The sequence below is a fragment of the Denticeps clupeoides genome, chromosome 1 (genome assembly GCF_900700375.1).
Source record: "Denticeps clupeoides chromosome 1, fDenClu1.1, whole genome shotgun sequence".
Taxonomy (NCBI): Eukaryota; Metazoa; Chordata; class Actinopteri; order Clupeiformes; family Denticipitidae; genus Denticeps; species Denticeps clupeoides.
In genome coordinates, this window is record NC_041707.1 from 31,557,548 (window position 1) to 31,576,959 (window position 19,412).

Below are 19,412 nucleotides of genomic sequence, written 5' to 3' on the forward strand. Positions count from 1 at the left end.
TTTACCCTGTCAATGTTACTAGACTCATATTCACCTGTAGTGCAGCAAGCCACTAGGGGGAAGACTTATTTTCAGTTTCATATTTCAGGGCTGAACAATTAGTTCCCCGACTTCAGTCCGGAATAGTGATGGGCACCAGCAATTCTTAAATTAAACAGTAATAATCTGAAACTTATTGGGACTAAATCAACAATATCCAAAGCTGACAGTATTTCAGTTGATATTGATAACTTTAGTCTCCACACCCAGGCTCTGGTTGCTGGAATTATTGGTTAGCAACATTCCATTAAAATTATTTCAATGATTTTGATACAAGCAATCAAAATTTTGGGGAAAATACTGTACTAAAGACACATGCAAACACACACACACACACAAAAAAAAAAAAAATCCAAGTCACTTAAACTTTATTGAAACCAATTAGCAAACTGCTGACAAAATGGTTTGGTGGACCAAAAAAAAAAAAAACAAACTGAATAGGTAGATTTAACATGTAGAACACGCTATATTTCACGTTACTCAAATCACCAAAATTGAGCTAAAACAGTATTCTAACAAAACGTGATGGTCTAACATTAAATGTGTTCTATTGACTATAACAGTAAAATGTCATACGATGTGAAAGGACTAGCCATAGTGTCTTACATTACAGGAATACAAAAAACTAACAATAATTCCAGTCTTATTATAATTTTGGTCTTACATATACATGTCCATATACATATCTAAATGTTTAAAAAAAAAAAAAAAAAAAAAGCATCTATTCCCCAGGTGAAAACGATTCAAGTTTGCCAACTGTAATGCTCTGTAGTAATGAGGTGGGGCTAGCAGTTGGCTGTGTGTACAGGTCATTAGTCAGCTGCTCGCTCTCTCGCACACACACACACACACACACACACACACACACCAAGACTTCAAATATATATTAGGCACATCATCCGTGTAACGGAGAGGTAGCAACTCCAAAATGTTATAAAGGGCTGCACTTATTCTTGCCTTTTCTCAGCACACCAGGGTTTGGTCTGTCAATCATCAGCCAATCACCCAGGATCTAACAGAGTTCAAGTAGCCAATAACAGCACAGGAAGAAAGAGGGGAGGGAGGGGAGGAAAAAAAAAAAAAAAAAAAAAAAAAACACACACATGAATGAGCTGAGACTCCTCCCACATAATTATTAAAATGCACCTATAGAAAAGTCACACACACACACACACACACACACACACACACACACACAGAGGAAGAGAGAGACAGTGGACATGATTCTGAAGGCTCGGTTAATCCCTGATGACATGCAGTGCTTAGTTAGAAGAGAGATTCTGGCTGCTTCTGTTCGGCTGGACCTCCGCTGGAAAACAATGCAATGAAGGAAGGAAAGATTAATAGAAAGAACAGACCATTGAAGTGGGTGTGGGCGGGGGGGTTAAGTCTCTGCAGTCCCCACTACACTTGGCCCCCTTTTACTGGGCCCCTTTTTCGGACCCCGCTTGGAGCCCACTTTGGGCCCTCGTCTTCGGCCTTTTTTAGCAGGCATCTCAGCCGGGTTTTGTTCAGAGAGGGGTGCAGATGGCTGCTCAGACCCCTGGGTGGTGCACAGCTCGGAGTCCTCGTGCTCCAGGCAGCACAGTTGACCACTAGGGGTGTGGGGGCGTAGCGCCCCCTCCTGGTGGGCTTTGCAGAAGGAGTTAGGGCACAGGTGGCAGAAGGCATCAGAGTTCTTGCCGCACACGTCACAGTGGTGCCACGGGCAATCCCAACGACCTGCCAAAAAACACCGGCATTATCAAAACACAAGCTCCATCCTCATCATGGGAAACCTGACAATATATGCAAACTTACAGAAAAGCTTCTCTTTGGTTTCCGTTTTCACAAGTAGTTTGTATCTCATTCTAATGATTGATGGTTAATTCTGACTGAGGCTTAATACTCTGCTATGAACACATAATATCATTCACTGGCAAAAGATATGAATGTGACATAATGATGTGCAAGAGGTTGACTGGGAACTGGCTGGATGGTCATCTCACCGCCATACACAGAAGCCTTTCTGAACACCCAAACGTCACCACAGGGGCTCTGGGGATGCTCTGCAGGCAGTACGGTTGGATCTCGTACCAGTGGACGAGAGGGTTACCTCAACGTGCACCAAATAGCAGCACAGAGTATGAATACCCTGCCACACGCCTACTGGCAGACTTCAGTGTGGGAAAAGCAAGAGAATCCGAATGAGTGCCGAATTGTCGCTGAACATCTGTACAAGTCATGGATTACCCATAAACGCCATGTTCAAACATAGGGAAGGTCTAATGTTCTGGGCACTCGAGTGAATAGAGGAGCAGAGTTCACCATCTGGTGGTGAGCTGGATTCACTCCAAGGGGTGAAGGTCGGGGAGTCCTTGGAGACCCAAGCTAACTACTGTGAGGATCTTCTGGGAATGACTGGCAGAGTTCAACTAATACCTCACAGAAAACGTACATGTTCAGCAAGATGTCGAGGCCACCAAGTCTGGACCATGTTGAACCAGAACAACCTGAACAACTCACAGATCTCCGCTTCTGCCGCTGCACGCAACCTTGGAGCCAACTCTCCTCAACCCACATCACCAATCTTTCCCGCTCGCGTAGATTATTTCTCTACAATATCAGGTAAAACCGCCTTTATTTACTAAGACAGGACACCCAGATACTTTTTCAGTCCCTAGTACGACTGGATTACCGTAACTCCCTTCCAGCAGGTCTGCGTCTGAATGCCATCAGACCTCTACAACTAATACAGAATGCAGCAGCAGGACTGATCCTCAACTTTCCCAAATTCTCCCACACCACCCCTCTCCTACGTTCCCTCCACTGGCTCCCAGTAGCTGCTTTCCGCGGCATCAGGTTCAAAATACTGATGCTGGCCTACAAAGCCAAACAAGGGGTAGCCCCATCCTACCTCACAGCCCTATTTACACCTCGCACTGCTCCACCATCTCGAGAGGCACCAGCTGAGGAGGTTCGAGCCGGTCATAAGGATGCAGCTTGACGTTGCATAGGCATGTCACACTTGGCAGAGACCCCAGGTCTACTGGTAGTCTTTGGAGCACCATGGGATTTCCCAGGAATGGCTGGAGGACGTGGCTGGGTAACCATTTGACCAATAATGGGAAAAGGGGGGGGACATGATCTTGAAGATCAATAATGTGTGTCCATCTGTCCAAGCTCTCTCTGTTCTACAAATATATGCATTTTTACTTATTATTTTAGTCCCCATTATATTTTAATTGCAGTCTGGTCTTGCAGGCATGACTAAAATTAAAATAATAAAATTCCATAAAAACAGAGCAGAACTGACCAAAAGGACGCTTTGTGCGGTCAAGGCAGGACAGGTGGTATGCTTTAGTGCAGCCTTTCCGGTCACACAGCACCAGCTTTCCTCCGTCTCCACAGCGGAAGCACTCATCTTCCGACTGCTTCTTTCCTTCATTCTTCCCCCTCCGGCGCCTCACTTTCTTCTTCATGGACTTCCCTTTCGGCTCCGCTGTCTGGCCGTTCTGTTAACAGATTTTGCGTGGAAAACAACTTGCATTCAGTTTTTGTGTGATTCACAGGAAAAAAAAAAAAACCTGTGGTGTGTAAACTTCATGATATTAGAAATGACCCACCTTGGGACGGTCGCCAAGAAAACCGCTGCAGTTTGGCGCACCACAGCGGCACACAGTCTTTTCGTTGCCAAGGCAGTCAAGGTTATAATTAAAGGTGAGCTCAGTACCTGCAGAAAATATTCATATAGAAACAGGGCTGTCAATATATTTAAATGAACAAATTCATCAGACGTTTTGTAATAAAATGAATCAATTGGTTAATTCTGAGGATGAAACAACTGCAGCACATGGCACTGTGTGCTTTGTGGTTGCGTCTGATTTCCTTGATTTGTGCACTTGAGAGAGAGGGAATGGGGGAAAAAAAAAAAAAAAAAAAAAAATTATGTTCAAGCGCCTTGGCAGCAATGTATCTCAATTTGAAAATAAGAAACTTCCGCCCTAAAAATCCTTAAAAGGTCTGACTTCCCATCAATTTCACATGAATTTCAAATGAATTGCAGAGATTAACATTCAATGTGTCCTCTGTTTTTAACCATCACCCTTGGTGAGCAGTGAGCAGCCATGACAGGCACCTGGGGAGCAGTGTGTGGGGACAATGCTTTGCTTAGTGGCACCTTGGCAGATCGGCATTCGAACCGGTAACCTTACCATTTCCTTACCCACTAGGCCACCACAAGTAAATATTCATACTTTATATTCAAGCAATAAATCAGTGTTGGCCTAGCGACATTAACCAAAAGCTTATGGGTTTGAATCTCAAAAGCAAACAGGTTGCCAACTGAGGTACCATTCTCACACACTGCTCCCCAAGCATGGAAAAAAAACATTTAGTATAATTAAAATTAAAAAAAAAAAAACCAAAAAAAAAACCAAAAAACCAAATGCTCATGTCACGAACTCAAAAAGTAGGCGTGAAAAACCCACTTCGGTTCTTTGGTTCTGTTGATTGCACGTTACAAATGCTTGCCACTCGTATATAAGTTCACAGTGATGGAAAATTCATGAGAGTTGTGTGTGTTGCCCTCTTTTACCAGCTGGGATGTCGCAGACAGCGAACAGGCCAACACGCGTGTCTCCATTCACGGTCCACTTCTGGGTCTCGCAGTTGGGCTGGCAGCTGTGGTTCATGAAGCGAGAGTAGTTTCCCTTGGGGCCAGCATCTATGATCCGGTCCTGAAAATACCACCCAGATCAATTTCATCTCAATATAATAATGACATATTTTACAGCAAGATACTGAATAATCATGTGGAATACATTTATATCCTGCACTTGTAGTACTGTATCCTGTAGTGCCACAAATAGCTGTACAGTGTCACTCCCAATGCAGTTCTTTTCCTCTAGCTCCCTCTGCAGGCAGCACCAGTCACTGCACTGACTGGAGATTTGCAGTGGAGCAGCTAACTGGGACTGGTAATGTATAACTTTTTTTTTTTATTTTTTTTTAAATAAAAGTATAAAGAGGGTACTAGACCTGATTACTTTTATATTATAAGGTAGCAGAATGGTTAACCATAATTAAAGCACTGATGCTGCTGAATGGGACCTTCATTTCTCAGTTCCACAGGCCTTTGCAGTTTACCTTGTCGATGGTCAGCATATAGAAGTGCATGATGTCATTCTCCTGAGCGTATTTAATCCGAGCCCGGCACTCCTCTTCATCAATCAGTTCACCAACGTATTCATTAACAAACTCCCCCTATAACACACCGCAGTCATTTCAGATTTTTACTTGCAGCACACGTGCTGGTATACATTTATATTTAAGGCATTTGGCAGACGCCCTTATCCAGAGCGACTTATAACGTGCTTTCATATTACCATCGATGAAGTGGTATACACGCAGTGATATATACACACACACACCTTCTTGATGTCCCGGAGTGTGAGCAGACCCCAGCCCTTGCCGGCGGTGCGGATGATCTTGGTTTCAGGGTACTGCCGCTTAGTGAAGTCCTGGTTGTGGCAGCGGTCGGCGGCAGGGCAGACCTGAGGGTGACACTCGTACAGCAGCATGCGGTTCAAGCACTCCGACTCGAAGCTGCACGGCCGCTCGTCCGTCGGTTTACAGTTGCATTTTGGGATCTCCGCGATGTCCGCTGTGTAGATTTGCACTCGCCCACATGGTTTATTAACCTGGAATTAAACAAAAGTGTTACCTTATCGTCTAGTGAAGTGATGGTCACTGTGAAAGATTGCAGCAGGGCAAACAGTGACAACGAAATGTGTCCTCTGCTTTTAACCATCACCCTTGTTGGGCAGTGGGCAGCCATGAAAGATGCCCGGGGAGCAGTGTGTGGGGACGGTGCTTTAATCAGTGGCACCTTCCTTACCTGGTAGGCCACCATATATCTTATAGAAGATCTTATGGTGAAACCAAAAATATTATTATGACCCAATGGTGCTTTTGAGGGGGGGGTGTCAAGGAAAAGTACAAACCTTGATGTATTTGTATGGTGGAGGTTTTCTGTTGTTCTCCTGAGCTTCCTTAGCCTCACGCTCCAATGTAATCTGTTTAAACCGAGCCTCAGCTTCAAGCAGAGCTACAGACAGGGAGAAAAGGAAAAGAGTGTTTTACCGAAAAGATCCTTTCACAACCTCAGGGAGTCTAGATGCCAGTATGTGTGTAATCTCACCTTTTTTAAAGACCTTGCCGATGCCAGTTGTCTGGTACTTGCAACCACGATCGCCCTCCATGTAGGGAAACACGCGGCCTTGGTGAGTCCAGAAGTAGTCTTTAGAACCGAAAAAAAACACTGGGAACTCGCCGATCTGGTGCCGGAGGTGCTGGATGTTTGTAGGAATGTTCCGCGGGTGTCTGATCTCTGCTGGCCACCACCTTGTTGGGGTTTGGGAATCAAAATGTTAGATTGGAAACAGGCATGAATACTTTATTTTCATATAATTACAGTAATAACATCACACCAATGTCTATGGAATGAGTAAATCAAATCAGTATGAAAAGGCACAATAGAGTACCCTTACAATAAGGTTTCATATTTAAAAGTAAATAATAATAAGAAACTTCTGCAAGGCAGCATTTTCGTTGTCCATTACAGAACAGGAATTTTGAAATGCAATCTGCACCACCAGGGGCAAACTATTGCACCAGCTCAACCGGATTCTATTACTGAGGTCAATGGTCAGAAGTCATCGGTCCAGTTCAACACAACTAAGGTCTCTGTGTTTGAGGTTAAGGGTGAAAAGGTCACCTGTAGATGCCCAGTTTGACCCAGATGATGTCTCTATACCGAGGCTTCTTGCCGGCACGGCAGTCATTGCAGTACCAGCTGCCTTCTGGCATTGCAATGTTGAGGCAGTCGGGGTGGAAGGCAGCCGGACAGGACTCGCAGCACAGGAGACGGCCCCCTACGCACACGCGCACGCACACACACACACACACACACACACACACAGAGCAGGGTCACCACGGCGGCGTATTGAGCGCAGGCACACAGCGGAATGCACACCGTAAGCCAGGATGTTTTCGCAGCCCTAAATAGGCGAAAATGTTCGTATGGGCCCTACGAACCCACGTGAACGGGAAATACCTCCCCAGACAGTGTTGTAGACTGCACTCACCTTTGGAACAGATGAAGCACCAGCTGACGTTGACGTGAGTGTGATGGCTATAGCCCTTCTTGGCAGCGAAGTGATTGGTGCAGATAATTGCAGTGGCTGTCACCATCTCGCTGCCTGCTGCAACACACTGGTCTCCCATGTGATAGGCAACAGGACAGCGGAGACATCGGATCATCTTACCTGAACCAACAAGGAGAAAACACAGTTTAGTAGTAATTTGGCTACATTCTCCCTTGACTAAAATACAAGGTTGCCGTCATGTAGTAAAGAGTGGGTATGTATATTTTTACCTTTAGTGGCTTTGGCTTTAGCTTTTCCATTATAATGGCATGACAGGCACGTGTGTAGGGGGCAGCGGAACCCACGGTTCTCAAATACAGTCAGCACGTTTGGTTTTAAACACTCTTCGTGGTAGAACCGGCCACAGTGCAGAACACTGCAGCGCCGAACCTCCCCTTCAGACTTCTTACATGCAAAACACACATGCAGCCCTGAGGAGAAAGGGAAAAAAAAATGAATCATTTAATAAAAAAAAAAAAAAAAAAAAACAAAAACAAAAAAAAAAAACAACAAAAAAAAAAAACACCAAGAGTTTGAAGACTTTCATGCCTATATATGGTTAACACTAGGGCTGCACAATATTGGGAGATATTGTTGTTGAATATTGCGATAACGATATTTCTTGCAATATAACATTTCCCTAGAGAAATGCTTTTTAAATTATTATTATTATTATTAGCTATTTAAAAAAATATTTATATACGTAATGATCATACTAAAATAAACAGGTAATATATATTCATCTGATCTAATTAAATCTAATTCAGGCTAAAAAGAAACAATATGTCAAGGAAGTTGCAAATATTTAGACTTCAAAACATTATGAATGACTTAAAACCCTCATCAGATATTCTGATTGCCATAGACCTGCCAACACAATATGAATTGCTGTCAATGATTACTTTTAATTTACATGTAACCATACACTCATCAAGAGTGTTTTAAAACAATAGCATCTTTTACACTAAATATGAAATAAGAAAATACTATTCAACAGTGTACAGGTCTTAAATAAATTGGTATGTAGTTGAAACACTAACATATTGCCAACATCCACATCCTCTTGGCAAAGGCTCATCACAATAATATATAGTATGAGATTTCGGACGCAGCAGAAATTTAATTTAATCGCAATTCTTTGCGATACAGATATCGCGTATACTAATATCGCGATAACGATAATTTTTCGATATATCGTGCAGTTAACACATATTTAATGCCTTTTTTGGTCTTTTTCTTATTTGTTAGATTACCCCTATAAGATCTGTGTGCGGTACATGACAAGACCGAATTTTAAATCTAGATATTTTTGGATTTGATGCTGTAGTTTTTCTAGTCACTGTGAACTACGTATATACTCTGTATTTGACTGCCTTACCAGTACTGCACTGGGCACACAGTACTTTCTCCCCGGGCGTGTACGGCATCCCCAAACACTGCGCGTGGAACGAACTGCAGCACACTCCTTCACACGCCAACAAGTCTTCACCAGCGGCCTCACAAACCTACAGAAGAATAGAATTAGTTTATGTGAGTCTGAGTACTAAGTCACTAGCACTAACCAATCTAGATAATAAGGAGAGGTATTTTAAATATTTTATATATGAAAATAGATTTTCATTATTTCATGTCCGGAAAAAGTTGCTGGTATTTAAGCAATGTTGCTCGTTTGATGTCAATATGACAAGATATGTGTTTTTGTGCATGCATGAAAATGTTCCGGTTTATTCCACATTACTGTTCGTGAGCTCCCGACACTACAGACAAATTAGTCACAAAGTCACATGTTCAAACCCCACCTACTACCCTGAACGAGACACTTAAGCCCGAGTGTCTCCAGTGGGACCGTCCCTGTAACTCCTGATTGTAAGTTACTCTGGATATGGGTGTCAGCTAAATGCTGTAAATGTAAAGGGATTCTTCACAGCCACACCACTGTCATTTCATTGAAATTAATTAAAATGAAAGGTAAATAAAATAAAAGTTGTTTACATTCGTTAATACAACTAACAAAATGGAACGCAACAAAACAATCGTTTGATCCGATTATGATCCTTTTTTTTTTTTTTAAATCATGGGAAGCCACATTTGTAATCAAAATCTGATTTTTTGACCAGCCCTATGTATTGGTACAGATATGGGCTACTGTTACAGGTATATACACATACATGTTTCGGCATAGTATGTGGCAAAAAAAAATTGTCCAAACCATACAGAGTAAAAACTGTCAACGTTTTTTTTTTATATATTTATTATTATTTAAAAAGATCTGGCCTCACCGGACACACGCTCTCTTTCTTAGTGCTCCTCTTCACAGCCTGTGTTTCGTCTGTGCTGTCGCTCGGAGACTCTGGCCTCTCCTCGCATGGAGAACCCTAAACAAGAGCCCAACAGAACCCAGAGAGAAACAAGGACAGTGAGCACAGTACGGAGTTCTGAGACAGCTCACTGTACCGTATTCTTTAAAGAATCCCTTGATGTACCTCAACCTCTGGACTGGGGTGAGGGCGCCTCTTTTTGGGAGCAGCAGAATCCGTCTGGTTCATGGATCCCTTCCTCTTCCTCACCCGCTTGGTTGTCCCAGGCACTTCTTCTGAAGAGATGAATAGTCACATGCACAACTGAGCGCTTTGGGTAGGTTCACTAATATGGTAGTCTACATCTTGAAAAGAAGGACGTTACTACCCACCCTGCCACTACCACACACATACAAGAGAAGTGCACAGAAGAATTTGGGCCCTTACCCTGCTCGTGAGTTTTTTGCCTCCCAGCCCCTCTTTCCTTCATGACAGAAGGATTACTCTTTCTCTTCCTCCCATCTATTCCAGCATTCTGTTTCTTCCTGTCCTCTAACCCAACTGCCTGTTTTTTCCTCCACTTCTCTTGTAAAGATGGCTCTAAAAGCTTGATCTGGGAAGAGAAGAAAAAGATTTTCTATTAACATTCTTGGGGTGTCTGACTTTTTAATTGGTTTATGAATGATATTGACAATCTAGATAAAATATTGAACACAATTGTCTACAAGCTCGACAGACTACCTAATTAAAAATGTGATTGTATAACCAGCATCATGACTACAATACTAGTGACATAACATTATATGCAGCAACAGAGCCTGTGTTAAACACTGTGTTAAAGTGCACAGTGTTTACCCAGAAAGTATAACTGCTTTATGCAATTAAATGTTATCCATAAAGCTTCAATAAATTGCTTTACTAAATGAAGGTGTTACTCATAAAGCACATCTGCTCAACAATTACTATAGTAACTTAATGAAAGATTTAGTCATTGTGATACAAGCACAGCACAGTGCACACAGAGAAATGTGTCCTCTGGATTTAAACCAATACCCTTAGCGAGCAGTGGGCAGCCATGAAAGGCACACAGTGAGGAGCGTCTGGGGACGGTCCCTTGCTCAAGGGGACCTCAGTGACCCCTTGCTGGTTAGGGATTTGAACCAGCAACCCTTCAGTTAAGTGTCCGCTTCCTTACCCGCTAGGCCACCACTCCCCTTAATCACCCTTCTCGCAGAAATATTTTTTATTAATTCCTGCATGTGCTTATTTCTATACTTTTCTCCTGTTATGTGATTCATTGTGAACTTGACTCCCATGCCATGGGATTACGGAAAAGCGGAATAATTATGTCAGACCGACAAACTGCTCTCTCTCTCTCTCTGAACTGCTTGGGCTTGTGTTACTGCAGTGCATGCTGGGGAGTATAATCGCGGTGTTATTATAATGAGCAGTCCAGTGTGGTTTTCCGTGCAGTACCTTGCGGTTCTTTTTCTTCATGCTATTGTCCAATTTGGCTCGTTTTTTGGGCGTTTCAGCTGGAGTCTCCTCATTTGCCACCACGTCTTGTTTAGCCCGCATTTTTTTCCCTATGCATTTTCAAAATCATTCCAGCAAGGTAATTAACAAGTTAACCAATTAAACTAATTCATTAAATAAACACACACACAAATGTAAAGGTTAGTAACAGACAGTTTCGTAATGCCTACAGCGTAAAGAGAGGTTTCCCCACCTTTAGGACCAGTCTTTGCTTTCTCCTGAGGTCGCTTTGTCTTAGGCACTTTCTTAGCTGCAGAGAAACAACATTTCCCACTGACTCATGTGACAAGACGAGAAGTCGGTGATGAGAGCAGAAACCACCTAGGTGTGAAATCAGTGTTACCCGTGTCATTCAAGCTGAGCGGTTCTTTAGGGAGGGGTTCCACAGATGAAGTAATAGAGCCTTTTCTCTTTTGAGGCAGGTTAACATCTCTGCGAGCCTTCAGCATCACCTTCTTCTGCTTCTTTGTGGAAGGAGAGGATGAAGAGTTGACAGACAGGGCCTCCTAGACAGTGACACACACAAGCTTTCAAACAGCTTTTACCAAATTTAATCCAGTATACATTTAACCATAGATGCTAGACTGTATATATTGTGGTATGTAATTTGATAAGTAAATATAAATGTAACATGTGAAAGGGTAACATGTGTCCATAGCAAAGGTGCTGTAGCAGGAAGTTGTATAATAAACTTTTTAGCAGCGATAAAATCACATTATAGACTAACTGTATACCAGATAAAACAATATCTGGACAATTCTATTGAAAGTGGACCTTCCGTCAGACCCATAAGTCCAGTGAAATACCAGGTATTTGTATAATGCGAGTGATTATATAAAATGTTAGGATTTTCTGTTTTCAGCTCTAGAGTTTTAATGACAAATAGTGTTAAATAACACTATGCTTGTTCATATTATCATGAACATAATCATTCCAAGATTTGCACAGAGCTCCAAACAGGCTAGGACATCCCTGGTCATTTCCATGCGCGCTGTCAGTACCCGATCTGTACCACTTGCCCAATCAGATCCACGCCTGTACAGCACTTTGTAAACCCAGAAGTGTGCAGCGGCGGGCGGATTGTTTTTAATTTATTTATTGAGTCTGCAGTCTATTTTGGGTCTATTGTTAAGCAGGTGACGCAACTTTGTCATTTTCGCAAGTTGCGGATATTTCTGTGATGGGCTGGCATAATGAAAAGCTCTCCCACTGGCCAAATTTAGATCTCATAACGTTCACCCCTAGTTCACACTAAACAGTGTAAAACATAAGGAATTTAGCTACAAGTTTAAATTATAAGGTCTGCTTCCTGGTGCATTACTGATATTGGTGGCCTAGCGGTTAAGTAAGCGGCCCCGTAATCAGAAGGTTGCCGCTAAGGTGCTACTGAGGTGCCACTGAGCAAAGCATCGTCCTCACACACTGCTCCCCGGGCGCCTGTCATGGCTGCCCACAAGGGTGATTGGATAGACGCAGAGGGCAAATTTCATTGTGTGCACCGTGTGCTGTGCATCACAAGAGACAATCGCTTCACTTTTTTTTTTTTTTTTTTTTAATACAAAAAAAAAAAAAAAAGTTTTACATCAGCACAGAGTGTGGAGATCAAATAAGAGTCCACATTGATTTTTGAAGAGAAGCCGTCGCTATGAAAGGATTTGACTGTTTATTTCACTGAATGAAGAAATTTGCTATAACCAGTCCTAAGAGCATAGATTTTAAATAATTAAAGGTATGCATAAATGCATTTAATGACATTTAATAGGATAATAGGCCTAAGAGGCCATCTGCCAAAATACATGACAAGTAGAAATAAATGCAAAACCCTCAATAAGAATCTGTTCTGTGGTTCACGTTATCATATACAGCTCCTTCACTCATGTACTAGTGTTAAAAATTGTCAATTGTCTAAATTAAAAATGAATTCCCAATGACGCATTTTAATTCCACCAATCTTGGTTAATCTACCTTGACACAATGGCCGTAATAAAATACGATTTTACTTAGTACGGTGTATAGATATAGAAAGAACTGCGAGTTCACCTGCATAGTGGCTTGTTCCTCGGGTCTACTCTGGATTTGGACCTTCCACGGTCGCCTGACTTTCTTTACGTTTGCGGCACTGACCGAGGAATCCTAAACACACGGGGCCAAGATATCCTTTTTCATTAAAGCGGATTTAAAATGAAGACTGAGCAAGTGAGTTTTTGCGTGTGGACGTACACACTCACCTGAGCAGGAGTTTCTGAATTCTCGTCAGCTTTAGCCGCCGCTCGTCGCCTCTTTTTCACAGGAGGATCCTTCAACGGACGCCTCCGTCTGCCTGATGGGGCCGTCTGGGCCTCTCCTCCAACCTCTTTCAACTTTGTGCGCTGTCCTGCTGTCCTGCCGGGGGTCTTCTTAGCTGCTGAAGTGCTGCCTTTCGATGGGGCATGCGAGATGCTTGTTTCTGAATCAGGCGTGTGTGATTGCACAGATCCCATATGAGTGTGTGCCACTGGAGTGCTGGCATGGAGATGGGGGACGCTGCTGAACCTTGTTATCTCCAAGACTGGAAATTGGTGGAGGTCCTGCACGTCTGCTGGAAGCACGCTGATGTCAACACACAGCTGCTCATGAACAGGAACGGTCATGGGCCCTGCAGCATGAATAGACTGATGCTCCATCATCAACCCACGGCCATCATCTGGTACCCGATTATTTTCCAGTGGTTCCTGACCCATGCTTGGTAAATGACCTTCTTGTCCTTCACCAATTCTTAACGTATGATCTGATATGCTTTTCTCATCTGCCATTGGGTCATCCTTCAGTTCCGGTTCCGGTCTCTGTTCTGGGTTTTGATTCTGATGCTGATGCTCAACTGAGCGCAGAACACCAGGGTTGAGGCGCGGCTGACCCTCTTCATAGGTGAATGTGAACTTTGCAAGCCGCTCTTCCAAGGAAGCTGCCACTGCTTCAGTTGCCTGGGAGATGCCGAGAAGCCACTGGGCACGTAGCTTACGGGGCACCGACGATGCAGGCACCTGCCGTCGGGAAAAGGCCAAAACAACTGAATAAATGACCAAGTCCAGCGTGGAACACGGTTACTTGTGTTCAGATCACCTCAGCCAGGCTACCGCGTCACTGTTGCACTAATTAACAACCATATAACCTGGTATTCCTGTGCCAGTTGTGCAATGCCACCGATCTGTCGCTGCTTCCGTTTGTGTTCGTCTCGAGTCCGATGCGGAGACCACCAGAGAGGTGCAGGTGTGGACATGGACTGCTGGCCCCACCATGAGCCCAGCTCCCACAGACCCAAAACTGAGAAATAATGGGGCTTCTTATGCTCATGACTCTTGTAAACCCACTGTTAACAGTAACACTGCAGTAGTGCCCGTCCCATGTTCATGCTACCCTGGAAGGAAGATGTTCTTCTGAATTACTCCTTCCCAAGGTTTCTTTTATTTATATATATATATACACATCTCACACACACACACACACACTTTTAAAATATTTAGATATCTGTTAGATCTGAGGGAAATTATGTCAAGTGTTCACATATTTGCAAGAATTAGGTTAAGTAGCTAAAGGTTAGCTACCAAAGCAAGTTCTATTCAAATCTAAGAGAAACATCTTTAAATTGGGACGTTCATTAATATTGCTCTAGAAAATGAGGCCTAGTTTTATACTCAGTATCCAGCACATTTTACAGTCAGATCCCACAAATACTTTTTCTGGCTTCGTTTTTCGTCTAATTACCATGAAAACAAATGTTCAGGACCACACACACACAAACACACACTTTTAGCTATATCTACAAAACAAACCTAGACCACATGCTCATGCAGTAGCCAGCAATACAGTAACACTGCCCCAAAATTGTATTGCCACATTTCCTGCGAAAAACAGACAGCGAAATATAATCAATTGCGGCAGGTACTCGAGTTGAGGAGGAGGGATGCAATTTTATCAATAAAGAAATATCTATTATACCACGAGTGCCAGTAACCCCACACATTGTAATTCTCACGGTAAAAAAAATTATTTGTAGGTTAATATGCCACAGTGGCCATTATTTCTCAAACTGTGGCACATCACTATGAAACACGCATGTCTCCGCTGGGTCCTAATGCCTGTCACTTACCAGCCAAAATGTATTATTATAATAATAATACAACATTTTTTATTTTTTATTTTTTTTAAAAGCCCACACAACTAATGTAAAATAGAACGCAACCATCATCCTGGAATTAATGCCATTTTTTATTACTTGTGGCAAAACCTCATAGACCCTGTAGGTGCTCCAATCATCACTTCAAGCATAGCAAGTAATCTTCTGCTTTAATGCTGCACACATGTTGACTGCTGTTAGACTGAGAGTCTGTAAAGCCTGTTCACCGAAAACAGCTGTCGGTCGGTCATATTTCATCATCAAAGGTTGACTGACATATCCTCGCATTATAACCATCTCTCTCCAAATAGGCTAAATCATTTTATTGAATCATCGGTGCCACGCATTAAACATTTTCTGAGCAATTAATAACACTAATGATAAAATTATTAATGAAATGCGGCCCGTTTTTGCTCGAACAAGAATAAAAAGGGTACAACGGTCTTCAGCACAACGTATGTCTGACAAACGCTAAAATTTCCCATCATCCCCCCGATTCGTCTTTTTTGCCGTTCATTTGAACGTTCATTCACGGTCAATTCATCTATTCGATAGTCACTGGTGGAGAAATCGAATTCCAAAAGCGTTTTACCTTCTTGTGGTCGGGTCGAGACGACGGCTGCTGCTTGAGGCCCAGGCCGAGCTCCTGGTACTGCTCCTCACCCTGAAACGGAACCATGTTCTTCTCAAACACGTAGCCCCTCTCCGGGGCATTACTGAAGTACTGCACGTGGTACAGCGGGCCGGTGCGGCTGTTCGCGGCTACGTAGAGAGCAGAGACAAACACAACACGGGCCTGGCTGAGATATCGCCGCTCTGCGGAACCGGCGGCGTCTAACAGTTCGACGCGCTCGCCATACCTTTCTGTTTGAAGTGCACGTCGAACTCTGGATCGGTTGTGACCATGCAGGGCCACCACGGGTATCTAGACATCTTGGTCCAAACCACATCGCCTACCGAGAAGCGCACGCGGCTCCCCGCAGCCGCATCACACGAGCTCACGCCGCAGCCCGTCTCCTCGGCTCCGGATACCGGCTCCGGCTCCTGGGGGAGAGGAGGTGATGAGGATGATTTTTTTTTTTTTTTTTTTTACTTTTTTATGACAGATTTCTGGCCCTGGTTAAAACCAGGGGCCGTCTCTGGTGTCTCGATCATGACGTAACAGAGCCAATTTCGCTGTGACAAAACCATACCGGGACACAACTCACTGGAGCAGAGGGGGTTTTCTCCTTTTCAGATGCCGGTGCCTCAAGAACGTCGACCGGGGAGTCTGCAGGTGGGTCATGTGACTCAACATTCACCTTGCGAGAGTACTGGTCAAACGACGGGGCCGGAATACTCCCAGGGGACAGCAGGGGAGCGGCGGCGGCGGCGGCCTTCAGTGGCAACCTGTTCCCCGCCGGCCGCCCCCTTCTCTTCCGCAACGCGATGGCACCCAGAATCCTCTCTGGCAGCGCGTCCGCCTCTTCGTTATAGCAGGCGGCATCGTACCGGCCGCTGACGGTCAGCTTGCTGCTGCCGACCACCACGCAGTTTGTGGGGAACTTGATTTTGTGCTCGGGGGAGGGGCCAGAGTGCTGCACGGCGGGCTCGGCCCCCTTGAGGGGGGGCTCGCTGGCGACGGAGATGCAGTGTTTCGGCAGCTTGCCGTTGAGCACGCGAGAGGTCAGGTCTTTCAGCTGCTCCAGACTGTGGCCGTTCATCTTGGGCAGGACGCCGTCCTGGGCCGTGACAGCCAGCTGGGCGGCGGCTTGGTCCATCAGGAGGGCGGGGTCGGCGCTCACGTCGCCCCGGACCTTGCGTCCGCCTCCAGCCAGGGAATCGGATGGCTGCTTCATGGTAACGGGGTTCCGAGGCTCTGGCATTGAGGGAAGGGACCTTCCTTTACTGTCCATGCCATAAACACACAGAGGCGCAGCTCTCAGAAGCCTAACAAACACACAAAATCAATTAAAAATGATCATAATTATTTTTTAGAAAATCGAGAGCAACGTTAACAACTCGTTAGGATTGACCATCCAGCGTCTCTATAAGAAGGAAAAGCGCGTCCCCGGCCCGCTGCACCTGCACCCACTGCCGCGGGAGATCTCCCACTCAGAACGCGACGCGGAGCGTCCTGCGGAAAAGATGGCTACCCCGTTCAGCCCCATTGTGGGTGGGTGGCCAGCTGTCGTGGGCCCGGTGCAGTTCTCCAGGGGGGATCTTCTGGTTTTAAACACACACACAAAACACTCGCCACACGCAAATCCCCACATAATCAGGGCGATCGGCTTTAAAAAAAAAAAAAAAAAAAAAACACGCCCACGGAAACCGCGAAAAGTAAAACCACTAACCTTCGTCCCGCAGCGGCTCCCGTTAGAGAAAGTGCGCCTTTCCGCCACACGCCCGAGTTCGGACTATTCGGATCGCGGACCGGAGAACTTTGCACGCTTCGCGGTGCACAATACCCAGTGCTAACCACCTCGTTAGCATATGGATGAAACACACACAAAACAGCCATCACCGATTTCCACCACCAACACCATCATCATCATCACAGCACGGCTGTCCAACACCGGCAAGCCGCCCGTTACATTTACTTTACTTTACACGTGAATATCGAACATCTAGTCCTCCCCCAGCCTTGAAAAGGTTTTATTTACAATGACCGAATTATTTCCCCCCTATCGGACATTCAAAAAAGCCCGAAAAAGGTCACGAATGTCGCAAACGTCGCCCGGAGAATAAACAGGGGGATAAAACTAAAGCAAATGGCCTGTAATGCGCTCATTAGTTGCAATTCTGACTGATGTCAGTATAAAATAAGTAAATATAAAAAAAAAAACAGCGATTCATACAGAGCACAATGAAGCACCGTGAGAATAAAGAGAATAGAAACACAAATGTTGTCTTATTGGGAGGATGAAGAGTGATGAACACGGTGTAAAAAGATCGTAAACATAAGCGTTAGCCGTCATAAAATGTACGAATTAACGAATGAATATGCTAGGCGGCTAGCTGATAGAGCTAAACGGGTATGACAAGCTAACAGGCTAAACCCGATTCACGCTGCGGGTGGATCCGATTAGCATTCCCTCCGACCGTATTTATTTGAGAGATCGGATTTTTTGACGGACAAGTCGCACAGAGCGTCATACGAACGTGCAGAACAAAATGAGCAGAAATAACCTGTTCTCGGCATCTCAGAAGCCCGATTTCCATTCAAATCGAATCGGACGCTTGCGGGAAACTCGAGTTCCAATCAGCGCGAAAAATACTCACTTCCGATTGGTCGGTCCGGGCGAAGGGTTCAAGCGGCCTTTTCAAAACCCAGCTCGGTCTTCTTATGTCCCGTACAGTAGCGTAACATTCAGATAACGTTCGCCGAACGTTACAGGCATCTCCAGACCGCCTCCGGGAATCTGCCGGTGGAGTTTCGTCGTTTACTTCATTTGTTTTGTTGTGCAAAATAAACCGGACGTAGGAGAATGAGTACTTCGAGAAATGAGAGCTGGTGTGCGTCGTCACGTTCTGACGTATGGTCTGGGAGTTGCTCTGGATGGGGTTGCCACGTTGGAGTAAACTAAAACAAGCCATTCTTTGAATCAGATCATGTTTTTCTCAGCCACTCAAAGCTTTAAGACATATAATGTAAAGAATCTAAAAATAGGCAGAATTATTTCTTGTTTATATCGCAATGAAATAGTTAATAATCTGCCCATTAAGGTCATTAGGCATTAGCATAAGGTGGTAGTAGTCTAGAGCCAGTAGCCTGCCTATGAACCAGAAGACTCAAGAAGGTTCAAATCCCCCCTACTACCATTGTACCTACTACCCTGTCGCGAAGTTTTTTTCATGTGCAAAAAGGTTTCTACCTCACCCTTTCGTTTATATTCTGTATTATATAAATATATGTCTTCTTTTAAGCTATTCTTTTTTACACACAATATTTAAGATACCTCTACAGCTCAGCGACTGCAAATAATTTCAATGTACTTCTCACAATAACAATAAATATATTCTGATTCTAATAATTGTTGTTGATTGATAATGTATTTTTGTATGACTACATTTTGGCATGGAATTACTCAAATAAAGTTTACAAACCAGTCTACAAAGGTATTAAGACCATCAAGACATCAAGATCAGATGTCTGGCTCATATACAGTTAGTGCTGTACTCTGGGCAATAGTAGACTAGTAGACCACAAAATCACAGGTC

General features: G+C 44.1%; 1 protein-coding gene across 4 annotated transcripts; it reads right to left on the reverse strand.

Moving 5' to 3' along the window:
- Positions 1-1,137: 1,137 nt before the first annotated feature.
- On the reverse strand, positions 1,138-18,700 carry nsd2 (nuclear receptor binding SET domain protein 2). Of its 4 annotated transcripts, none has more exons than XM_028976267.1 (24): positions 18,474-18,700; positions 16,421-17,141; positions 16,073-16,256; positions 15,805-15,974; positions 13,288-14,079; positions 13,100-13,192; positions 11,403-11,565; positions 11,253-11,309; positions 11,000-11,109; positions 9,971-10,136; positions 9,710-9,819; positions 9,506-9,601; positions 8,605-8,731; positions 7,457-7,657; positions 7,167-7,346; positions 6,797-6,953; positions 6,221-6,423; positions 6,024-6,127; positions 5,451-5,720; positions 5,167-5,283; positions 4,616-4,757; positions 3,645-3,751; positions 3,335-3,533; positions 1,138-1,761 (listed from the first exon to the last, which is right to left on the reverse strand). In XM_028976267.1, the coding sequence occupies exons 2-24, from the start codon at positions 17,105-17,107 to the stop codon at positions 1,424-1,426; spliced, it is 4,773 nt and encodes a 1,590-aa protein (XP_028832100.1). In that variant the 5' UTR covers positions 17,108-17,141; positions 18,474-18,700; the 3' UTR covers positions 1,138-1,423. The 4 variants fall into 4 exon arrangements, with proteins under 4 accessions (XP_028832100.1, XP_028832111.1, XP_028832083.1 ...); XM_028976278.1 differs by lacking the exon at positions 18,474-18,700 and adding an exon at positions 18,381-18,459; XM_028976250.1 differs by lacking the exon at positions 18,474-18,700 and adding an exon at positions 17,277-17,466.
- Between the last annotated feature and the right edge of the window lie 712 nt (positions 18,701-19,412).

Bases quoted from the DNA above. Each gene is read 5' to 3' on its own strand.
- nsd2 (XM_028976250.1), bottom strand. From the start codon at position 17,362: ATGGGGCTGAACGGGGTAGCCATCTTTTCCGCAGGACGCTCCGCGTCG. The intron at 7,347-7,456 runs GTAAAAATATAC...TTGTTGGTTCAG, and splicing joins TAAAGCCAAAGCCACTAAAG to GTAAGATGATCCGATGTCTC. The intron at 6,424-6,796 runs GTGACCTTTTCA...AACCCCAACAAG, and splicing joins GTCAAACTGGGCATCTACAG to GTGGTGGCCAGCAGAGATCA.